At 35.4% G+C, this 18,728-nt stretch overlaps 3 protein-coding genes across 6 annotated transcripts; 1 reads left to right on the top strand and 2 right to left on the bottom strand.

Annotated features, from left to right (window-relative positions):
- Positions 1-2,584: 2,584 nt before the first annotated feature.
- On the bottom strand, positions 2,585-8,645 carry LOC147500276 (putative serine/threonine protein phosphatase 2A regulatory subunit B''delta). Of its 4 annotated transcripts, none has more exons than XM_086561957.1 (14): positions 8,270-8,645; positions 7,916-8,155; positions 7,732-7,837; positions 7,541-7,640; positions 6,979-7,084; positions 6,664-6,754; positions 6,106-6,247; positions 5,554-5,701; positions 5,337-5,446; positions 4,676-4,832; positions 4,462-4,587; positions 4,208-4,358; positions 3,656-3,953; positions 2,585-2,893 (listed from the first exon to the last, which is right to left on the bottom strand). In XM_086561957.1, the coding sequence occupies exons 1-12, from the start codon at positions 8,432-8,434 to the stop codon at positions 4,218-4,220; spliced, it is 1,632 nt and encodes a 543-aa protein (XP_086418083.1). In that variant the 5' UTR covers positions 8,435-8,645; the 3' UTR covers positions 2,585-2,893; positions 3,656-3,953; positions 4,208-4,217. The 4 variants fall into 4 exon arrangements, with proteins under 4 accessions (XP_086418083.1, XP_086418084.1, XP_086418081.1 ...); XM_086561958.1 differs by having other exon boundaries at positions 3,675-3,953; XM_086561955.1 differs by having other exon boundaries at positions 3,656-3,957; positions 8,270-8,636.
- A 672-nt stretch (positions 8,646-9,317) lies between these two features.
- Positions 9,318-11,876, top strand: VPS2.3 (vacuolar protein sorting-associated protein 2.3). Its single transcript, XM_086561952.1, has 11 exons — positions 9,318-9,472; positions 9,566-9,610; positions 9,738-9,772; positions 9,859-9,909; positions 9,971-10,075; positions 10,161-10,232; positions 10,479-10,550; positions 10,676-10,756; positions 10,874-10,909; positions 11,032-11,087; positions 11,638-11,876. The coding sequence occupies exons 1-11, from the start codon at positions 9,439-9,441 to the stop codon at positions 11,687-11,689; spliced, it is 639 nt and encodes a 212-aa protein (XP_086418078.1). The 5' UTR covers positions 9,318-9,438; the 3' UTR covers positions 11,690-11,876.
- Positions 11,877-12,725: 849 nt separating this feature from the next.
- LOC147500274 (casein kinase 1-like protein 10) lies at positions 12,726-18,728 on the bottom strand. The gene is made up of 14 exons (XM_086561951.1): positions 18,147-18,728; positions 18,027-18,067; positions 17,194-17,263; positions 16,878-17,026; positions 16,675-16,770; positions 16,165-16,235; positions 15,367-15,428; positions 15,207-15,270; positions 14,995-15,079; positions 14,684-14,810; positions 14,207-14,280; positions 14,073-14,136; positions 13,624-13,745; positions 12,726-13,309 (listed from the first exon to the last, which is right to left on the bottom strand). Exons 1-14 carry the CDS (start codon positions 18,229-18,231, stop codon positions 13,025-13,027), a joined length of 1,395 nt encoding a protein of 464 aa, XP_086418077.1. The 5' UTR covers positions 18,232-18,728; the 3' UTR covers positions 12,726-13,024.

Here is an 18,728-nt window from a genome sequence, read left to right as displayed (position 1 = left end):
AAAACTCCAAAGTATGAATAAAGAAAGAAACATATTTATTAGGGATATTTAGGTATGGGTCATAATAATAGTTAGTTTATTAGGGTTTGGTCTAGAAAAACTTGAATATTAAGGTTTAGTCCTATTTTTGGTTCTTGATTGCAAATCTGACGGTCACACATTAAAAATATAAAATGTGTGACCATCAAATTTGCAGTCAAGAACCAAAAGTAGGACTAAACTCTAATATTCAAATTTTTCTAGACCAAACCCTAATAAACCAACTATTATTAGGACTAAGACCTAAAAACCCCTATTTATTACTATGAAGTATGTGTCGTAGTCTTCTTTCTTGATTTCCTATCAAAAAAAAAAGTCTTCTTTCTTGACATGGCACAACCGTACAAAGGCTAACTTTATAATTAGCTTTGATGATATGCATATGATTCAAATATGTTAATTCATAGTTTTATTTTACAATACTTGAGAGAATCAGATATTAGGATTTTAGAAATGATTCTTAAGGTAAGCCAACATTGGGCCAGCGATTTTTACAAAATAACAAAAAGTCCCAAATTCAAATAATTAAAAGTTGCAACCAACTAACCAAGGTTCAAAATCTCAAATTATCTGAAATCTGTTTATCGAAAAAAAATTGTCTGAAATCTTGTACCCAGGGTTCAAAACTTGAAACCATTTCTAGTATGTCTCGTTTCAAATTCAGATGTATCGCAAACTGCCTTAGACTTTCTCGTTTGGCTCTAACTATGGAGTGGCTGGTTAATAATACTTTACTTCAATCCAATTTTGTTTGTATTCTACGTCTACTTGTAGGTATCTAATTAATCAGAAACTGAACTCACGTGTCTAAGTACGATTTTAATCAGGTGTTTGGTTCCTAAAAATTCAGATTTTGGAGTCCAAATAGAATTGGAGTTTGAAAATTAAGATTTTATAGATCTACATCCCTATTTTTTAAACGAAATTAGACTTGCCCCAAATTTAATAAAATTAGACTTGCCCCCAAACTCACACACCCTGAAATATCTCTAGAGTTCATGCACGACCATTTTAGTGAGTGCCAAGTAAGAGAATACGGACTCTGAGAGAAGTGGTTCTTCTTGAATAATTTGTTGAAGAGCAAATTTTTGTTTGGGTAGAAACTTGGTTTTAGGTACAAGATGGGCGATTTGCCTTCCATTGAGGTTCCATTCAAAGTAATTCTGAAAGAAGTCCTAAAAAAAATAGGTATTATGCATTTATGCCCCTATTATCTGCTTTTCAGCAGATGGTCCTGAAAATAGTAAGAGCTACCAAGGTTCTGTAAAAATCCTTAATGAGCAAACGTGAGAACGGTATTACGGCCCTTGGAAATCAAGTCGAGAGGATGCTGAGAATGCGGCTGCTCATGTTGCATTGGAGCACTTGAAGACTATCTTCCCCACCCAAATCATTGATGTGCATATCAATGAAGTTGTTCAGTTGCGTGAAGAGAATGCTGGGCTCCGAAGTCTAAGTGGAGTCGACAAATTAGAGTTCTTAGCTAACCTAATACTTGATTAGGCTCGAACAATTATGTATTAGATTAATTCTCCATATTTACATTTCAATAACTAAGATTTGTTATTGTTTACTGATTATGTAATAGCATTAGTGAAAAAATATAGAATTTGATTCCAGATTTTGCAATGTCAATTTGTGATATAATGGACCGTCTCTTCGTCTCTCCTTTTATTTATTTATATTCATCTTATGATAGTATTCAGAGTTGACAATGTACATTTACGGAACGATGACTGCCCAATTTTGCATATGCACGCATGATTTCTACTAGCTAAGCTTCTTAGCATGCCTTGAGAATTGAGATACAGGAACGGGATACAAGAACTGCATTGCCAACTCTTTTTTTTTTTTTCGATAACTGCATTGCCAACTCATGCACATGTATCTGTGTTCGTAAGTTTCTAACCCAGCTTGGTCACGTTAGCACTTACTTTGGACCTTCCATATATTTCCTTCAAAGTAAATTGATAGATATGGTCCTCGATGGATCTTGATTCTTGATCAAACCTACAATGGATATACAAGTTGATGTGGGATTCTTGATCAAACCTACAACGGTTAAAGGATTTATTGCCGAACTTTTTGGAGAACAAAGTGGACAGTCTACGAATCATATGCAAAAGTTCCAGTGCGAATCAAAATCAGAGGCATTCGGTTCCAGTTAAATGTTTTTACCTTCAGAAGCAGGATTCAATTCACGACTATCTACTAGCCTAAAATAAATTGCTATGGGACTATAATCCGTTTCTCCAAAAGCCAGGGTTTCATTATTTGGCACGATAGCAATCCAAGGCAAAACCCCTCCTGGCCTCCTCTGAGAGACACAGATGAATGTGCATTTCTGTCTTCTCAATGTTATAATGGGGGTATTATGTTATAGGCAAACGAGCTACATTAAATTGCAGGGTGTAAAATGGGACACGGTTCAAACTTAATCCAGTACCCAATCCGGTAAAAATTTCCTGATTTAAACCCTTTAGGATCTGACTAAGAAAACAGTACGGATACGATTGCTATTGTTTGATTCAAAATCTTCACAATCTGACGAAACAAAAGATAATCACATTTTCATATCTAATATTTGTGATAAACTGACAATGGATAACAATAATATTCAAAGAACCATCCACTGTAAGAGAAATTAGGACTTTTTAACAATAAATGCGACCCAATAAACTTGTGATCTAAAAATCCAGATCCAAATTAGCCCAATATTGGCTATAATTAGTTATGAAGGCCATTTCAAAAATCCAAAACCGATATATACAATGGATATCTAACCTCGTCTCCCATCTTCTGACCCATGTCCAACAAATTTTATGCCCTACTGGATTGTGGTAACATCTTGCTCCTGCCATGTCAGATACATATTTGAGTAAATGAGCCTAATCAAGACAGTAAAATGAAATATATTTTACTCTACAAAGGTCTACATAAAAATTCCTGCAAGAGAACTCATAAAAGAAAAAACTTTTATTTTGCAGCCTCCCTCAGACTTAACGTCTTAGGCGATGTATCGAATACTGTATCTAACCTTATATTGTTAATTTGCTATAGTAGTCATAGTTTACAGGATAATTGCTAATCAGTCATGTAAAATTTTCTAAACATCAATGTAGCACACAACTTAAAACACAATTACACTTTGAAGCAACCCATGCAAACCAATTAGATTACTCTAACCAAACCGGAGTTCAAATTTTGTTCACTTCACAGTATGCACAAACAGCACCATCGTGTGGTGTGGAGGTCTTTCTGTGTAATCAATATGATAATATGTTTTATATAGACAAATCAAATTGCTGTTTTTCTTGTGACTTTTAATATTTGGTTTTTCCGGTACAGGGTTTTCTCGATCAGTGCCTTGTGCTGGTAAACTAAATCAAACTAATATAAATACTTATTTTTCTTCTTTCTCATAAATAAATGGAATAAAGAAAAGTGCGCATCACACACAGACATCAACATGCAACATCTAAAGCTCAAAAAGCATGCCATCTAAAGCTCAAAAAGCAAGCCCTCCTGCCACTGGACAAGTACAGCCAGAAGTGGAACTATACATCCATTAAAAAAGAGGAAACAAATTGATATCGTTATTCTGAAACTATGCTACCTGGATAAGTATTCACCACCTGTCAGCAGTTGCGCTTTTGCCATCAAGGAGGCATCTGATGTTCCCAATTAAAGCATTCACCCTAGCAGTCCAGTTTGGCCGCTCACTTGAATAAAGGCAAGGATACCACCCACTTGAAAACAGACATATCTGAGTACATATACATGGCCATCCGACGAACTACCGTGGACGGGGAATTGAATTGTTACCAGGGTTCACTTTTTACCAGGTTCAAGGGTACTCCAGTGACAGGCTATTTCTCCATTCAATATTGCATCCACAGCTTTCTTCTAAGGACCTGACTTAGATCAGAAACAGATGAAATTACCACAACGGCAACTTTTGAAATGCCACAGAACATGCATGTAGAATGAGATCAGGAAACATGGAAGTAGCATAGGTTCTAGGCTTCTAGGTTATTCACACTACATTCAATTTCAAGAGAACAAACATGGAAGTAAACTCATTAGATTGAATAAAAAAGACCGTTTAAGAAAATCAACTGCTTAAAACCAGTAAAACAAAAGAAAACAACAAGGACATCCCACTTACCCCCGTTAAGTCAGAAGGGAGCTTCAAGTGATTCATCCCAAACTTCTGCACTTCCAATGGAGGCATCTTCACCATCTTCTTCCATTGAAAGCCTAATATATTCCCTACGGGCAAAGCGATCCCATTCGGTCAAAGTTGGATCTTCACGTTCCTGCTCATACCAGTAAACCACATCATTACATCTTCAAAGCAGCATGAAACCATTTTCTATGCTTTAGGTATGGATCATATAGTGGCTTCGAATATCTCAATACCTGACGAATAAGGAATGGATCACGAGTTTCAAAAGCCATGAATTTATTGAGATTGAAGAGGATATTGAAGACATTTCCAGAAAGTTTGCATCCTTTTAAGTCACGTAGTGTAAAACAGCCCTCTCTCTGCAAGCAAATTTCAATTGTTACAATCCAAAAATTCATCTCAACTAAACCAGACAAAATTTAGAGCAGACAATCAATAATGTATAACCTCTGGTCCAATCATGTCAACCATCTGGCATAAGATATCCTCAAACAGCACAGGTTCTTGGGCCATGCATTCCATGCGATGCAATTGTTCCTCGTAGAAGAACTGCATTTCATTGGGTGTAAGCACACCATTTCCATCCAAATCTATACACTTGAACCTAAAAAAAAAATGGAGATATAACTGATGTTGCTGAAGGCCAATATATGTAAAAAGACGACAAGGAAAGATTTCTTAAATAAAGTTTGTCAAGATCCAGAATCTATAGGTGATTCAGTAACATATTACACTAACATAAAATCCTTGTCGCCATAATCTGGGCCCAGAATGAACAACCACCTATCTTTCCCAACAAAAGATGGTTCAATTATTATTTACTTCTTAATTTATTAATTTATTTTTCCTATTTTATTTTTGGTGAAGTAGTCCCTAGTAAAGGCATATTTCTCCAGGAAACAATCGGAAACTTTGTCCTCTCTCCTGATAATGGTTGTTTCTTTGAATTTTCTAATAGCCCTGCATCTAACTTTCATGTGTGCAAAACATTTACTTCTGAATAGGAGAAAGAACATTATACAAGCATGTTTTTTACATCTTCGTCTAAAGTTGTACTGTATCAATTACAAAGTTTTCGCATAATATATTCATGAAATAACGACCATACCAATATTCGAGACTAGGCTCGGATGATTTGTCTTCCTCAGAAAGCATAAAGTAAACAAAATCTTCATAACACATCTTCCCTTTAACTTTACTGGTAAACCTTCTCGGAATCTGAGGTAAGATCAGAATTTCAAAAGAAAAGTAAGCAAACAAGCATCCATATTATATCTTTCCTTCACTTACAAAAGTAGGAATGCTACGGTATTACGGATACAAACCTGTGAAAAAATTCTGTCAACAATCCTGTATGTAAGAGCGTGATTTCCATATCGTATAAGATTTTCTTTATCAACCAAGAAATCATGATCAGTATCCACTTCCCAAAACTTGCAGTATATCACGTAGAAGTGTTCATATGAAAAGTACCTTCAGAAGTAAGGAAATATAAGAAAAATCCTTATTCGTCCTACTAGATTTGACACCAGGTAAAATCTCATCAATGATACGGTAGCAACAACAATATGTTACAAGCATATCAACCACTAACAAATTGCCAACAATATTTGAGTATTCAAGTAATTTTGCATAATAATTTACAGTATAAGAAACAAATATTTCTTTCTTTTTTATTTTTGAAAATAGCCGCATTAACAATTCGGAACAAAATAAACAAATTAAGTAGAGCCAGCAAAGGTGTCTCTTATAAATCCTTTATCAAGTGGAGCATTAAGTTAGTATGACATGCACAAACTGCAAAGTAAAGAGATGAGAAAAAAGTATAAATATACCCTCGCTACCTATTTTACTGAGTTCTTAGCTAGTCCACCTACCTCAACACTTTGTTAATATCCTCTTCATCATCTGCATGTTGCATTGCACCAATTAGATTTCCACGCTTCAGTTCCCTGAGTGTAAGATGACCACTCCCTGACTTGCTCAGATGGTAAAATATTCTGTATATGACAGTTTCCGCTGAACCATTGCAAAACAAGGTAGAGTCATGAACTTTCCATGATAACAAATTGCACGCATAATCAAATATTGGTGATTAAAGGGCAAAGAAAGAATAGGTTGCTGGACTTTGCCTAACACACCCGACCCAACAAAATAAAAGAAAAAAAAAATGCTCCGCTAGTCTCTGTGGACGGAGACTTATCACAATCTTATGAATGTAAAAATAAAAGTTGAAGGATGATTTTATTGACAAAACGTATCTGTGTCTGAAAATTATTATCGAGGGAAAAAGAAGTAAAATGTGTGTATGCTAACAAGAGTTGTAAAGACTGTCAACTATCCAGAGTATTGATTAATTTTAAGAAATTCTAATAAACTCTGTCCTGTACTCCTGTATAAGAAACTGCACGTGATTAGAGAGAGAGAGTGGGTACCATATCTTTCCTGAAACTCTGGTGTGGTCTCCAAAAATTCCAATCCAGGATGGGTTGCCAAAAGTTCTTCAAGGACAGGTTTGAAGTCATCCTGCATCCAGATTGAGGAATGTAAAATTACAAAACCGCAAAACAAAAGAAAAAAGATTTGTGACCAAACCGTAAACCTACAAGAACATTAGCCTATGTAACAGCATAGTTCCTGTTACTTTTCTGATGAAGATCCAAGTCATTTTGTTTGTACAATAGATTATATGCATTTGTATGATAGAGTATATGCATTAAAACACTTTGCAGAAACCTGGAAAAACAGACCTGAGTAAGGTAATTACAATCTGGCTGCTTTAAAATTGTAAATATTAGGGTTTCTATATCCTTGGTCAACATGCTGCTATTGACCCAATAATCAACAAACGCCTCCCTACAATTATCCAGAGAGCGACATAATCAGCAGTATAAACACGTGTACCAGGGAAAAATCAATCAGTAAAGGTATTTAATTTTTCTTTGAGAAAGGCACAAACTTTTGATTTCCGTAGAACTAATAAAAAATCAAGTGCACAGTTGTATAAAAGTAAATCATACTCATCCACCACATGAAGGATTACTTTCACCATTTGAATGCCCCATATGAACAGTGAACAAGTTGGATTCTTATAAAGGAATTCAATTAAAAATAAGAGGTTGTAGGATAAGAGATTGATGATTAAAAAAAAAAGGAACAGACCCAGCAGCAAGACTAAATCTCAATAGCCCAACAAAGAGTCTCATCTAAATATAAAACTTCCATATGTCTCCCAAATAACACTTTATTCTTTTTTGGTGTGTGATCTCATTAATTTGAGAACTCGGAAAGACAAAAACAAAAATTGTGTACCTTGTGACCGTACCAATGCAATTGGTATCAATTTTTTTGAAGAGAATGCTAGAGAAAAATGAGGGAAGCTTGCAGAGTTCCTTTGTAATTAGTTTAAAATCTGAAATAGTGAAATAACTACTTGTTAGGAAAGGATGTGAATAAGATTTCCACCCAAAATTACCGTGCATCAACATAAAATATTCCCTCACCATGAATTTGCAGTCCATCCGGATGACCAAAGAAATGTTGGTCAACTCTAGCTAGATATTGCTCTTTCAGAATATTTGGAGGTGGGCGACCATTTTGGAAGTAGAACTGAAACCAATTCAACAACTCTATCAGCAAAATAATGAACCAAAAAAAGGTATTCCCACTAATATATATGGTTGGTACCTGCGGTATGGCTTCTCGTACCGGCTTACTAGCTAGTCTCATGGGAGAACCCAAGGGAGAAGGACCAGCCGAGTGACGTTTCACAACACGTGGAGAACCAGATGTACTTCTTGGGGAAAGCGGAGGTGTACTGCCAGCAGAAAACATTGATGGCAGTGAATTGCTTGGGGAAGAAGTTGAACTGGAAGAATTCCCCGGGACAGAAGCACCAGTCTTTGCATCGTTAATCAAAGATTTTACCTATAAAACATATTCAAAAGTGAAAAAGTATGTTTTTTTAACATCAAACAAAAAAATAATGACAAGAAAGAAACAAAACAATGAGGTAAATATGGATAAGTAGCGAGACAATACCAATTTATTAGTTTCTGGCAAAGAGAGCCACTGCGAATACAACTCCTCAGCAATATAAGGATTTGATTTAATAGCCAATGGAGATAACTCTGGCAAATTCAACAATTCCGGGTCCAATGATGATGACAAAGACACATCTCCACTATTTTCCACATCCATTTTCATATCTATAGATCTCTCAATGCCCAAATACAATTTTATTCTTCTTCTAGATCGAAATCAACAACCGATCTATACAATTGATTGAGCTAAAACTTTTCTTTCACAACTGAAAATGAAAACCAACCTTTTTTTTTTTTTTTTTTTTTTCTCTTTTCTATTTCTATGGCCTTAAATAAAAAGGAGTTCAACAGTCACACTTGGCAACTGCGTATTCAATTTCGTATTTCCCTTTTTGATCGCTTACTTTAACACGGAACAATCATTAATTAATTAATTAATAATTAACATCGGCCCATAAGATCTTTCATTTGGGCTTTGTTATGTCCGTGATCCATGGACTAAGCCCATAATCCTATCATCTTCTCCGGCAGGTTGGGTCGGGTTGAGATTCAAATGTTTCAATCCAGCCGGGACTGAACTCTAGTCGGTCTTTAAATTTTCAGCCCAACTCAAGTTGGTCAAGTTTATCGGGTTTCAATGTTAAAAAGTGAAGAATTCAACGCCATTTTCAACACCGAAATTTAATATTCTAACTAAATTAAATAGATTTGATTATTTAAAAGGAAAACTAATCTTGATTGAATCAATTATTTTATCTAAAATTAATATTATCAATTTTATTTTTGACAATAATAAATCCTTACAAGGAAACAATATATCATAATAGAAAGAATAAAATATATATGTATATATATGTAGACGGGCTCGGGTTTTTCGGTTATTTGATATTATAATCCGAATCCAACCCAAAACTGAGTCGGATTTTGATTTTACAATACCAAGTCCGGACCACGGATCTGAAATGTTACTCCAACACCAACAAAAATCGGATTTTAACCCATCGGGCTTGGGCTAACCCGACCCAAGTTCCACCCCTACTAGCAGTATTAAAGTCAGAATATTTAAAGCCTTTGTAAATTTCCAAGAAGCCTATCTGTACTCGTTTAGAAGTCTCGGGTTTTTCTTCTCCTCAATTTTTGGCTTTTCTCTTTTGAGGCAATTGAGTCATGAACATATTCGCTAAAAAACCCACCCCTAAAGGTTTGTTTTTTTATTATTTGATCCATTATATTTTCACTTTATATCAAATTTATACCATGGGCATTGATTGATTTTAATATGTTGGGATTGCAGAAGCACTACGGGCGAGTAAGAGAGAAATGACGAATGCCACTAGAGGTATATTGACTTGTCTCTAATAATAATGTATAAAAGTCCAAGATTTGCTAGTGTCTATTTTATCTCCAGTACTAGAATGTTAGATTTATGTTGATATGGTATCTCACATGAATCTATCTTGTTTCAGGCATTGAGAAGGAAATTACTTCATTGCAATTGGAAGTATGTTAACTCATATATTTGTTTTTCATGAAGAGTGTATGTCTGAAATTATCAAAAGAGCCTAACTTGAGCCACCACCATGACAGGAAAAGAGGCTAGTTGCTGAGATAAAGAGGACTGCCAAAACAGGAAATGAGGTAGGCTGTTAAACTTGTAGGTGAATCTTATGGTAATGGTACTGATTTATGCCATTTTCAGGCTGCAACAAAAATTCTTGCCCGTCAGCTTATCAGACTAAGGCAGCAAATTGCTAATTTACAAGGTAGTCGAGCTCAAATGAGAGGTATAGGAACACACACTCAGGTACATTGACAAAACCATTACTTTTTCTTATTGAGTTCTTTGTTTGGGTATGGCACTTTAGTTTAATCTTTCTCCTTTTTTACAGGCAATGTGTGCCAATACTGCAGTTGCTACTGGCATGAAGGGTGCGACTAAGGCGATGGCTGCTATGAATAAGGTCTGTCATAAGAAGCATAGCTATGTTGTACATATATGTTCATGCTTGTATAGTTGCATGCATGTACAATCAAATATCTTACAACATTTGGGCTACGACCATGTTGAACCCAAATGTAAATACTCTGATTGTATTTTGGGTTACTGACCATGAATATTATTTTAGTTGTGAGAAGATAATCATGATATGCACCTTAACTTCTCCTTTTGTTTTCTTTCTCTGAACTATCTCACTTTTGTTTTGCAGCAAATGGCTCCTGCAAAGCAAGCAAAGGTGATACAAGATTTCCAAAGGCAATCAGCACAGATGGATATGACAGTAAGATTATGTTTTTTATCTCTCACAAATATGTATGCTATATTTTTATCTGTTGGTGTGAAGGAGATTTGTTTTATTTTATGTCTTGGAAATGTGCCTTACTGGCATGATAATCATCCTTGCAGACAGAGATGATGTCAGATGCCATTGATGATGCTTTAGACGATGACGAAGCTGAAGAGGAAACTGATGATCTGACCAATCAGGTATACTTCTCTAGTTTCTCCCGAGTATTATCCAAGTACTTACTACCTTCTTTCTCTATTTTGTTTTACATACTTTACATTTCTTACCTTACTTTTCTCTGGCTGTATCAACTGCAGGTGCTAGATGAAATTGGTGTTGATGTGGCATCACAGGTCAGGATTGGTTTAAATAGATATCCACAGTGTTTATACTTAATAATATGTTGTTAATCAATGTAAGGAATGGTTGAAAAATAACAAATGAGCTAATGTGAGTTTTATGGAATTTATAACAGTTATCAGCCGCTCCCAAAGGAAGAATTGCTGGCAAGAAGACGGAGGATGTTGGGAGGTATTTTACTACATCCTCTCTCTCTCTCTCTCTCTCTGCACATGAATTAATGACATGGCAGTCTTTGTCTTTATCATCTATGACCAAAAAGTGATTAATCAACTCTGATGAAGATTTGAGCAAATTTCTAAAAAAAATAGTATGATGGAGAGTTTGATTTTATTAGAATGTAATGTTTGTGAGTCTCGTAATGAGAAGTCAGACATTCACATTCCACACCCTTGAACGTCACATGCATCAAAGGTAGGAACACTTATATGTTGTTTATGGGTGTTCCACACTTTTTTTTTGAAGCCCTTAGACCTGTTTTCAAATTGTTCTATTCAACATCCCAGCTGCATTCTGGTTGGTGATGGGGACATTGATCCTCATCGTCTTACCTGATCTATTTCATGTCACTTTTGACCATTGTATTCTGTGGTTATCTACCATACTGTGTTGGGACGAGTCCTAGACAGATTTTCTCAAAATCTTATTGCCCCAAGCTAGTCTGCTATTTAAAGTGTTATTTAGTTGATTTGATTCTTGTGTTACATCACTTGGTCTGCAGTTCGGGTGTGGATGAGCTGGAGAAGAGGTTGGCAGCCCTTAGAAATCCATGATCTGAAGATATTGCTAAATACGACGACTCTTTGTATTCTGGAAATTCATTTCTCTGTTACTGTTTTTTATTTCGGCCAGGATGCATAGTGTATATAACAATATTTTGTGCATTTGTTTTTTACATCTTTCTGAACAGCACAGATGTTTTCTGGTTTTATCTATATTGATGGCCTACCAATGTACCTCTCTTCAAGTCTTCAACTGTCATTTACTTGTTTAGACCGGCACTATTTAACCTTTCTACTCATTTTTTTGCATTTCTAAAATGTTTTAACTTAGACATAAAGAATGTTGGCAAAGAATTCAGATTATCTCCTGCAGAAATAGTTATACAGAAATTGCCAGAGAAAAAATTAATGGAATTTGTGAGCTGTTTCCTTTACACGCTTATATTCCTGTCATCCCCTGTGACCAAAAAGAATAATAAGGAAATAGTAATGTGCAGAACGAAGAGAGCGTTATAAACTGCTCCTCTTCCTTGTTGTGACTTGTGACCTCACATTATTGCACAAAATTTTGTAAATATGATTTTATAGCCTCCGAACGAAGGGTTGTCCTCCACCATTGCTTTACTCTTGGGGATGCAACTACAATCTTTCTGGCTGCACAAAAAACAAACTACGGGCCTTCACCTTCGTACTCCTGAACCCCATTTCTTTTCTTACTCATTTTTGGCAACGCTATTGGCTGACTTGACAACTCCATCTTTTTCTTAAAACTTATATAATTGGCTTGCTACTAAATACTAATAAGTTTGTAACTTACACTTTTGCTACTTGTACAGTTGTAAGTAGCGAACATACCAGAATAAGTGGTTCTGCCAACTTATAAGTAGCTACAAAACAAACATCCAAAATAAAAATGGTCCAGCCACTCACAACTTAGAATAATGGCAAGGATAACTACCAAAAAAGAAAAAACCCAAAGAATGGCCAAAAGTCTACTTTTCCTGAACTACATTTTTTCCCAGTAGCAGACACAAGTCGGAGTATAGAGAAACCACACAGCTTTAGCTGAAATGGGAAAGCACAGAAATGGATACAAACATAGAAGTATTTATTACAACTATTCAAGTCTCGGGTATTATAAACAATTGCCTAGGATGACAGCCTTCCGTATGTTGGACGAGTCTACAACAGAATATAAATGTCAAAGCCTCTGAAGAAAAGAGTGAAATGTTCTCAACAAGAAAGACCAACAAACTTCAGCTGTGAAGAAACTGTGAAAGGAAATTTGCATATACAATGGTAATGTAACAACTTTTCGGAACACGCATGAAACAGGAAAAAGGGAATTTCCCCAGATATAAGTACTATCTAATTACCAATTTTCTTTTACTTCCTCTTTTCTGCACCAATTGAAAGGAGCTCAAAACTCCCAAGAGGATCATCACGGGTACCTCTTGCAGCTGTTGCACGGGTGAATGATGCCGATTTTGACTCGAAACCCTGCTGAATCCTGTGAGTAGACAGTCGAGCATTGCTTGATGCTAATCGGCTTGCTCGACTCTCACCGGGTTCATAAGAGGAGGAGCTTGGCCGGCTGCTTGAAATAACAGCCCTTTTGGAACTACTTCCATTCCTAGAGGAAGAAGTTCGGTCTCTTTCAGTGTCAGGTACCTGAAAAATCAACAAGAAATAAATTAATAACAAGATCAAAGTTAAAAATGAAGAGAGCTCCAAACAATACTGTGCACACCTCCGTTGCTTGTGATATGATTTTGAAAAAAAAAAACAGAGTCAGAATTGCTTCAAATTCCATAGATATCTTCCAGCACAAAGTGTCAAAGATTTTAACATGACAATACTCTCACAAGGAATAAAAACATCGAAGTTCTCCCCAAACCAATCCAAATTTTTTGACAAAAAAGAATGGTAAACTCAACCAAGTTACCATGTAATAAAGATTTTAAGTTTCTAATGAAACTACTTACCAATTCCTTCGATGATGGTCCATCCTCTGCACTCTTCTGCTTGGTGGGATCAGACCCTGAATTGTTTCTTCTAGCAAAAGCTTCAACTGCACCGGAAAATCTATCACGGATCTCTTGTCCCACTATACAGCACAAGCCAAACATTCAAGAATTGAAAGGAAATAAATCAAAATGGAAATTCTGCAGACTCCAATTAGAAGGGAAAACAAATTCAATCTACTCTCAACAACTTAAAATGACAGAATATTCAACTTCGATTCATATTTAACTCAACTCATTTAGGATATTGAGTTGAAACTATTTTCAAAAATTTGTTGTAAACCACAGTTGCAATACAGTGTTTTCAGGAAAACAGACACATACAGGCACAAACACACACAAAGGGGAAAAGAAAAATGGAAGATAAAAAGAAAGAGAGGTCAAATTGTCAAGGAAAAACAAAAAAGCACCTGAAGTCCTTTCCACTCTCTCTGCAGATGGTCCAATATTTGCGCCTACTTTTCCACTGGGCATCTGAAAAAACAGAAATGGACTAAGAAACAAAAATGATATAGATTAAAACAATAAGTGTAACAACTCTTACCTGTGCTCTGGAATTGGCACCAATCTGAGGGTACTTTAGTATGGTCCAATCAAATACATAGTCGAACTGATAACCTATATAGAATGACAAAGACAAATGTGGTAATTACTTTAACAGGATTCATAAAACTGAAAAAATCAGAAACTTTCCATAGTGTACCAACTGGAGAACCTGGTCCAATTACAGTCCCAACTAGAAAATGGTGAAGGTCGAGCTTTCCGACATTGGATGGCAGCAAAACAAAATAATTCAAGGTAGACCAAGCAAGCCGAAGGCACTTCAGTTATAATGTTGTTGTTTTAGATGGGATTGAAGGGGAAACTGAGATTAGCTAATCACTTATAATTTTAAATGTTTTATGATGTAGATGAAAATGTGAACCAAAAACTCAAATCCTCACTCATAAATATTTTAATCCCTACTATTCGGCAAGAGAATTATATTAAGGCTTAGGACAACAAAGTTTCAATAGTTTACCTTCTCGAATAAATAGGTCGCGGAAAAGCGTCTTCAGATATGGGTAATGAGGTTTGTCGTCAAAGCGCAAAGATCGACAATAGTGAAAATAAGTTATGAATTCCGAAGGATAGGATTTGCAAAGCACCTGTTGTATTTTAGAAGCACTCAACATAAATTCACCAATCACTGTATGACTACTATAAACAGAAGGAATCAACTAGAAAAGCACCTCTGGGAGCCAAGGGTGCCGAATGACAATGCAAGAGTCATCTTAACTCTTACCAGGCCCAATGTGCCCATAAATAAGTACAGGGTGGTGAATATAGTACCTCTATGGGAGTCAACATCTTCTTTTCACTGATCTTATCATACTTCTGCTTTTTAGTTCCAGCTTTCAACCCCTGCCAGGGAAGGCTGATAAACAACAATCATAAAAGTTGAATTAGAAAGTGTGTGGATACAATGAATCCAGATACCATTTGGTCCAGTAGAAGGTGGATTAGAATAAATAACTAAAAAACCATAGAGATGAATTTTCAACCTTCCTCTTAAGAAGTACATAAGCACATAACCAAGAGACTCCAGATCGTCTCTCCTGCTTTGTTCTGCAAGGTAAGATCTCCGATTAGAGTGAACCTAATGCATACCAGTCTCCTTTAAAATAATGGATAAGCAACTTTAATTGACAACAATATACTCACCAACTCCAAGGTGAGTGTTCACACTTGCATAGCGAGCTGTTCCAGTAAGATTCTTGTTTTCTCTGTAAGAAAAAACCAGATAACTATTCAAGACAAGCACAACAAGGTAATACATTTAGGAAAACAATACATGGATTCTGGTTATGCATGTGTGTATGTTTGTGGGTTGGGGGAGGAAAACAAAAGCAGGAGGTTAACATGATCCTTGAATTTCCAATAGCTCATACTCTCATAGACAGAAGAAAAAAGTCAATAAGTCACTTTTGGGCTTTCGGCTGTTGTGAAGAAACCAAGAAATTTCTCACTTAGTGTTTTATATAGTGATTTTCCCATCTTATGCGAAATCTTCAAGCATAAGTAGTATGATTATTTGCACAAGAAGCTTCCTGGTTCGGAATTATTGCAGAAAGTAACAAAATATACTACAATGTATTTGTTTCTTACACTCTGTTTGATGGTGGCAATCGGTAACCAATTACAACTAATTTGGGAAAACCTAATCATGGATTAAATTCCAAGGTTCCTTATAAAATGGAGAAATTGAGTGCATCATTACAGAATAGAATACTTGATTTTTTTGGTCCGCATTGGACGGAAACTGTTTTTTGGATGAATCAGCAGCTTATTTGTTAGCAGTAACTTGATACTTTACTCTCTACAACTTCCAACAGCATTTAAATACCAACCATAGATATGTACCTATGTAGGTAAAAATGCATGCAGAACTTAACATGGAATAACAGTATAAGAAGGTAAGCACCGTGAACTACTTTGAACCATGATATACACTCAATTTACCTGTAAGGTATATGCGTATGAGTTTGAAGATCTCTATATTTCTTCGCAAGGCCATAATCAATTATATAAACCTGCGTAGAAGAGCATTGGTAAAATATACAAAATACAAAAAAAATAAACAACTAGAACTATGCTTTACCTAGGATGACATAATTGTTTGTTACACTGAATGCCATATTTTAGAAGCTAGACAGCTACAAGATCCATTTGAACACGACCAAGAAACATACCCTCTTTTTGCAACTAACTACATGACCAGTAATATACATCAAACCGAACATGTTGCCAACATCACGTTCCTTTCAAGTATGTTTACAATTTTTTAAAGTTTTCATACATACTTTCTCAATGCTGTGATACCTTATCTCATAAACCAGAGGACAAATATATATATAGTAAAAATTAGTAACATAAAGCAGACTCATCATTAAAACCACAGAGCTCAAACTCACTTTTCGTGAGATTTCCATAATTAATGATACTTAGAGACCACCCTGTAAGGGGAAATACCTGATTTGCTTTGCGCCCTAAACCCATTAAGAAGTTGTCAGGCTTGATATCTCGGTGAAGAAAACCCTTTGAATGCATGTACTCGACTCTGTTAATCTACACAAGAACAAATATAGAAAGCATTAGTTTTGCAGCTAGAATATGTGTTGCATCTGCCAACTTTATGGGAAACACCATAGAAGAAACAGATTGGCTGTACTCACTAACTGATCTGCAAGCATCAGCACTGTCTTCAATGTGAACTTTCGGTTGCAGTAATTGAACAAATCTTCCAAGCTTGGCCCAAGAAGATCAATAACCATAACATTGAACTCATCATCGACCCCAAACCACTTCAAGTGGGGAATTCCCGCTTCATTTGCACAGTAAATAATGTCAAACAAAGTACCAAACTTGATTTTTCAAAAAATTAGCAAAAATATTACTTTCATGGGTTGAAGAGGGAAATACACTTCATCCCTTTTCATATACAACGCTATTACCCATAAAAATAGAAAAGTAAATCAGTAAGAGACTTACTTCCTCCTTGCAGGAGCATATACAATTTCGACTCATAGTGGAGTTGAGGATGCTTTGTCTTCACATGTTCCTGCGAACCACGAGAACATCACGCTGAGATCAAAAATCAGTTATGATGATGTAATAATTGGTAGGTATAATTTGTATGAACACAAGGTGGGAACACCGGAACACGTACAACTTATATGAACACAATGTACTACTTTGCCCCCTCTTTGGATCCAATACTCTAGCATAGGAAGATTACTAATTGTTTGAACAAGTGTTTATCATAAAAATAAAACAAATTAGGAAAAATGTGCAAGGAGAGAAAGAGAGCAATAGATCATAAGTTTCACTTAGAATTACACAATTTCAAAATATTTTCAATAATATGCAATTTCTACTTCCCAAGCAACATGTTCTACTTAAACTGCATCCAACGTCATGAGACTGCCAAAGCGTAAATTTAAAATTTTCACTACCGTTGAAATGTAAATAAAATTGAAGTCCCAGTATTTGCTTCTATTCTTGATAGCTCAAGAAGAACTATACGACTTCAAATACTCTGTTTGAAGTAAAAATACTAATTGGCATTCTGTATGGCTAACATAGTCCCAAAGTTAATCATGATACTATTTATAGATAAATGAAAGTGTACAAAGCTGCTAAAACGAATAGTTCTAGCTTCAGTCACTTCCATAAATGATTACTAGGTAAGCACAATCAAAATGCACGATTAAATGTTGAGAGACGGACTTATCCAAACTTGTTGTACTAAAAAACTGACACAGGCAGCAACAATAAGGTATACACAATGCTTTAAAATTAAAAAAATCAAGAGTAGAACATACCAATTTAATTGCCACCTCCTCCCCAGTTTGTATGTTAACACCTATATGACATCAAAATTCATATGCTTTAAACAACAAATAAGCAGCTCAAAAGACATTAAAAATTATTGAAAAGGATACCTAAAAAGAGTTCACCAAAGGATCCACTCCCAATTTTACGCTCAATCTTAAATTTTGTGCCAATTACATGCTCCGACGAAAACATTTAAAACAACACTCAATTCAATCGCCTCAAATTCTCATCAAAATTCCAAACCTAAATAACAAATCTACATCACCGAATAAATAGAAGAAACCCCGAAACTACCGACAAAAAATTGGAACCCAATTTCTCAACAAACCAAATTCCATTGCTCAATTGAAGATCAAAATAATCCAAAATACAAAATTACAAGAATAAAATAATGGAGCTAAATTTCGTGATGAAAAAGTAGGAAATGTTGGAAATTTTGAGAAGATAGAAATAGAGATAGAAAAAGAAAAAGAAAGAAGAGAATAATGACAGAGCAAAAGCTGTTTTTTTTTTTTTTATTATTATAAAAATGGAAAAAGTGACGCAACGGACTTCGTTTATGCTACGGCAGCAGCTGAAGTAACTGAGAGTTTAATTTTCCTTTTTTTTTTTTTATTAATTTGTTGTCCCTACTTTTTCGGGTACATTCCAAAATTTCTACTTTTGTTGCGATTATTATTGTCTTATTT

The sequence above is a fragment of the Coptis chinensis genome, chromosome 5, assembly GCF_015680905.1.
Source record: "Coptis chinensis isolate HL-2020 chromosome 5, ASM1568090v1, whole genome shotgun sequence".
Lineage (NCBI taxonomy): Eukaryota > Viridiplantae > Streptophyta > Magnoliopsida > Ranunculales > Ranunculaceae > Coptis > Coptis chinensis.
This window is presented reverse-complemented; position numbering and strand designations above follow the sequence as displayed.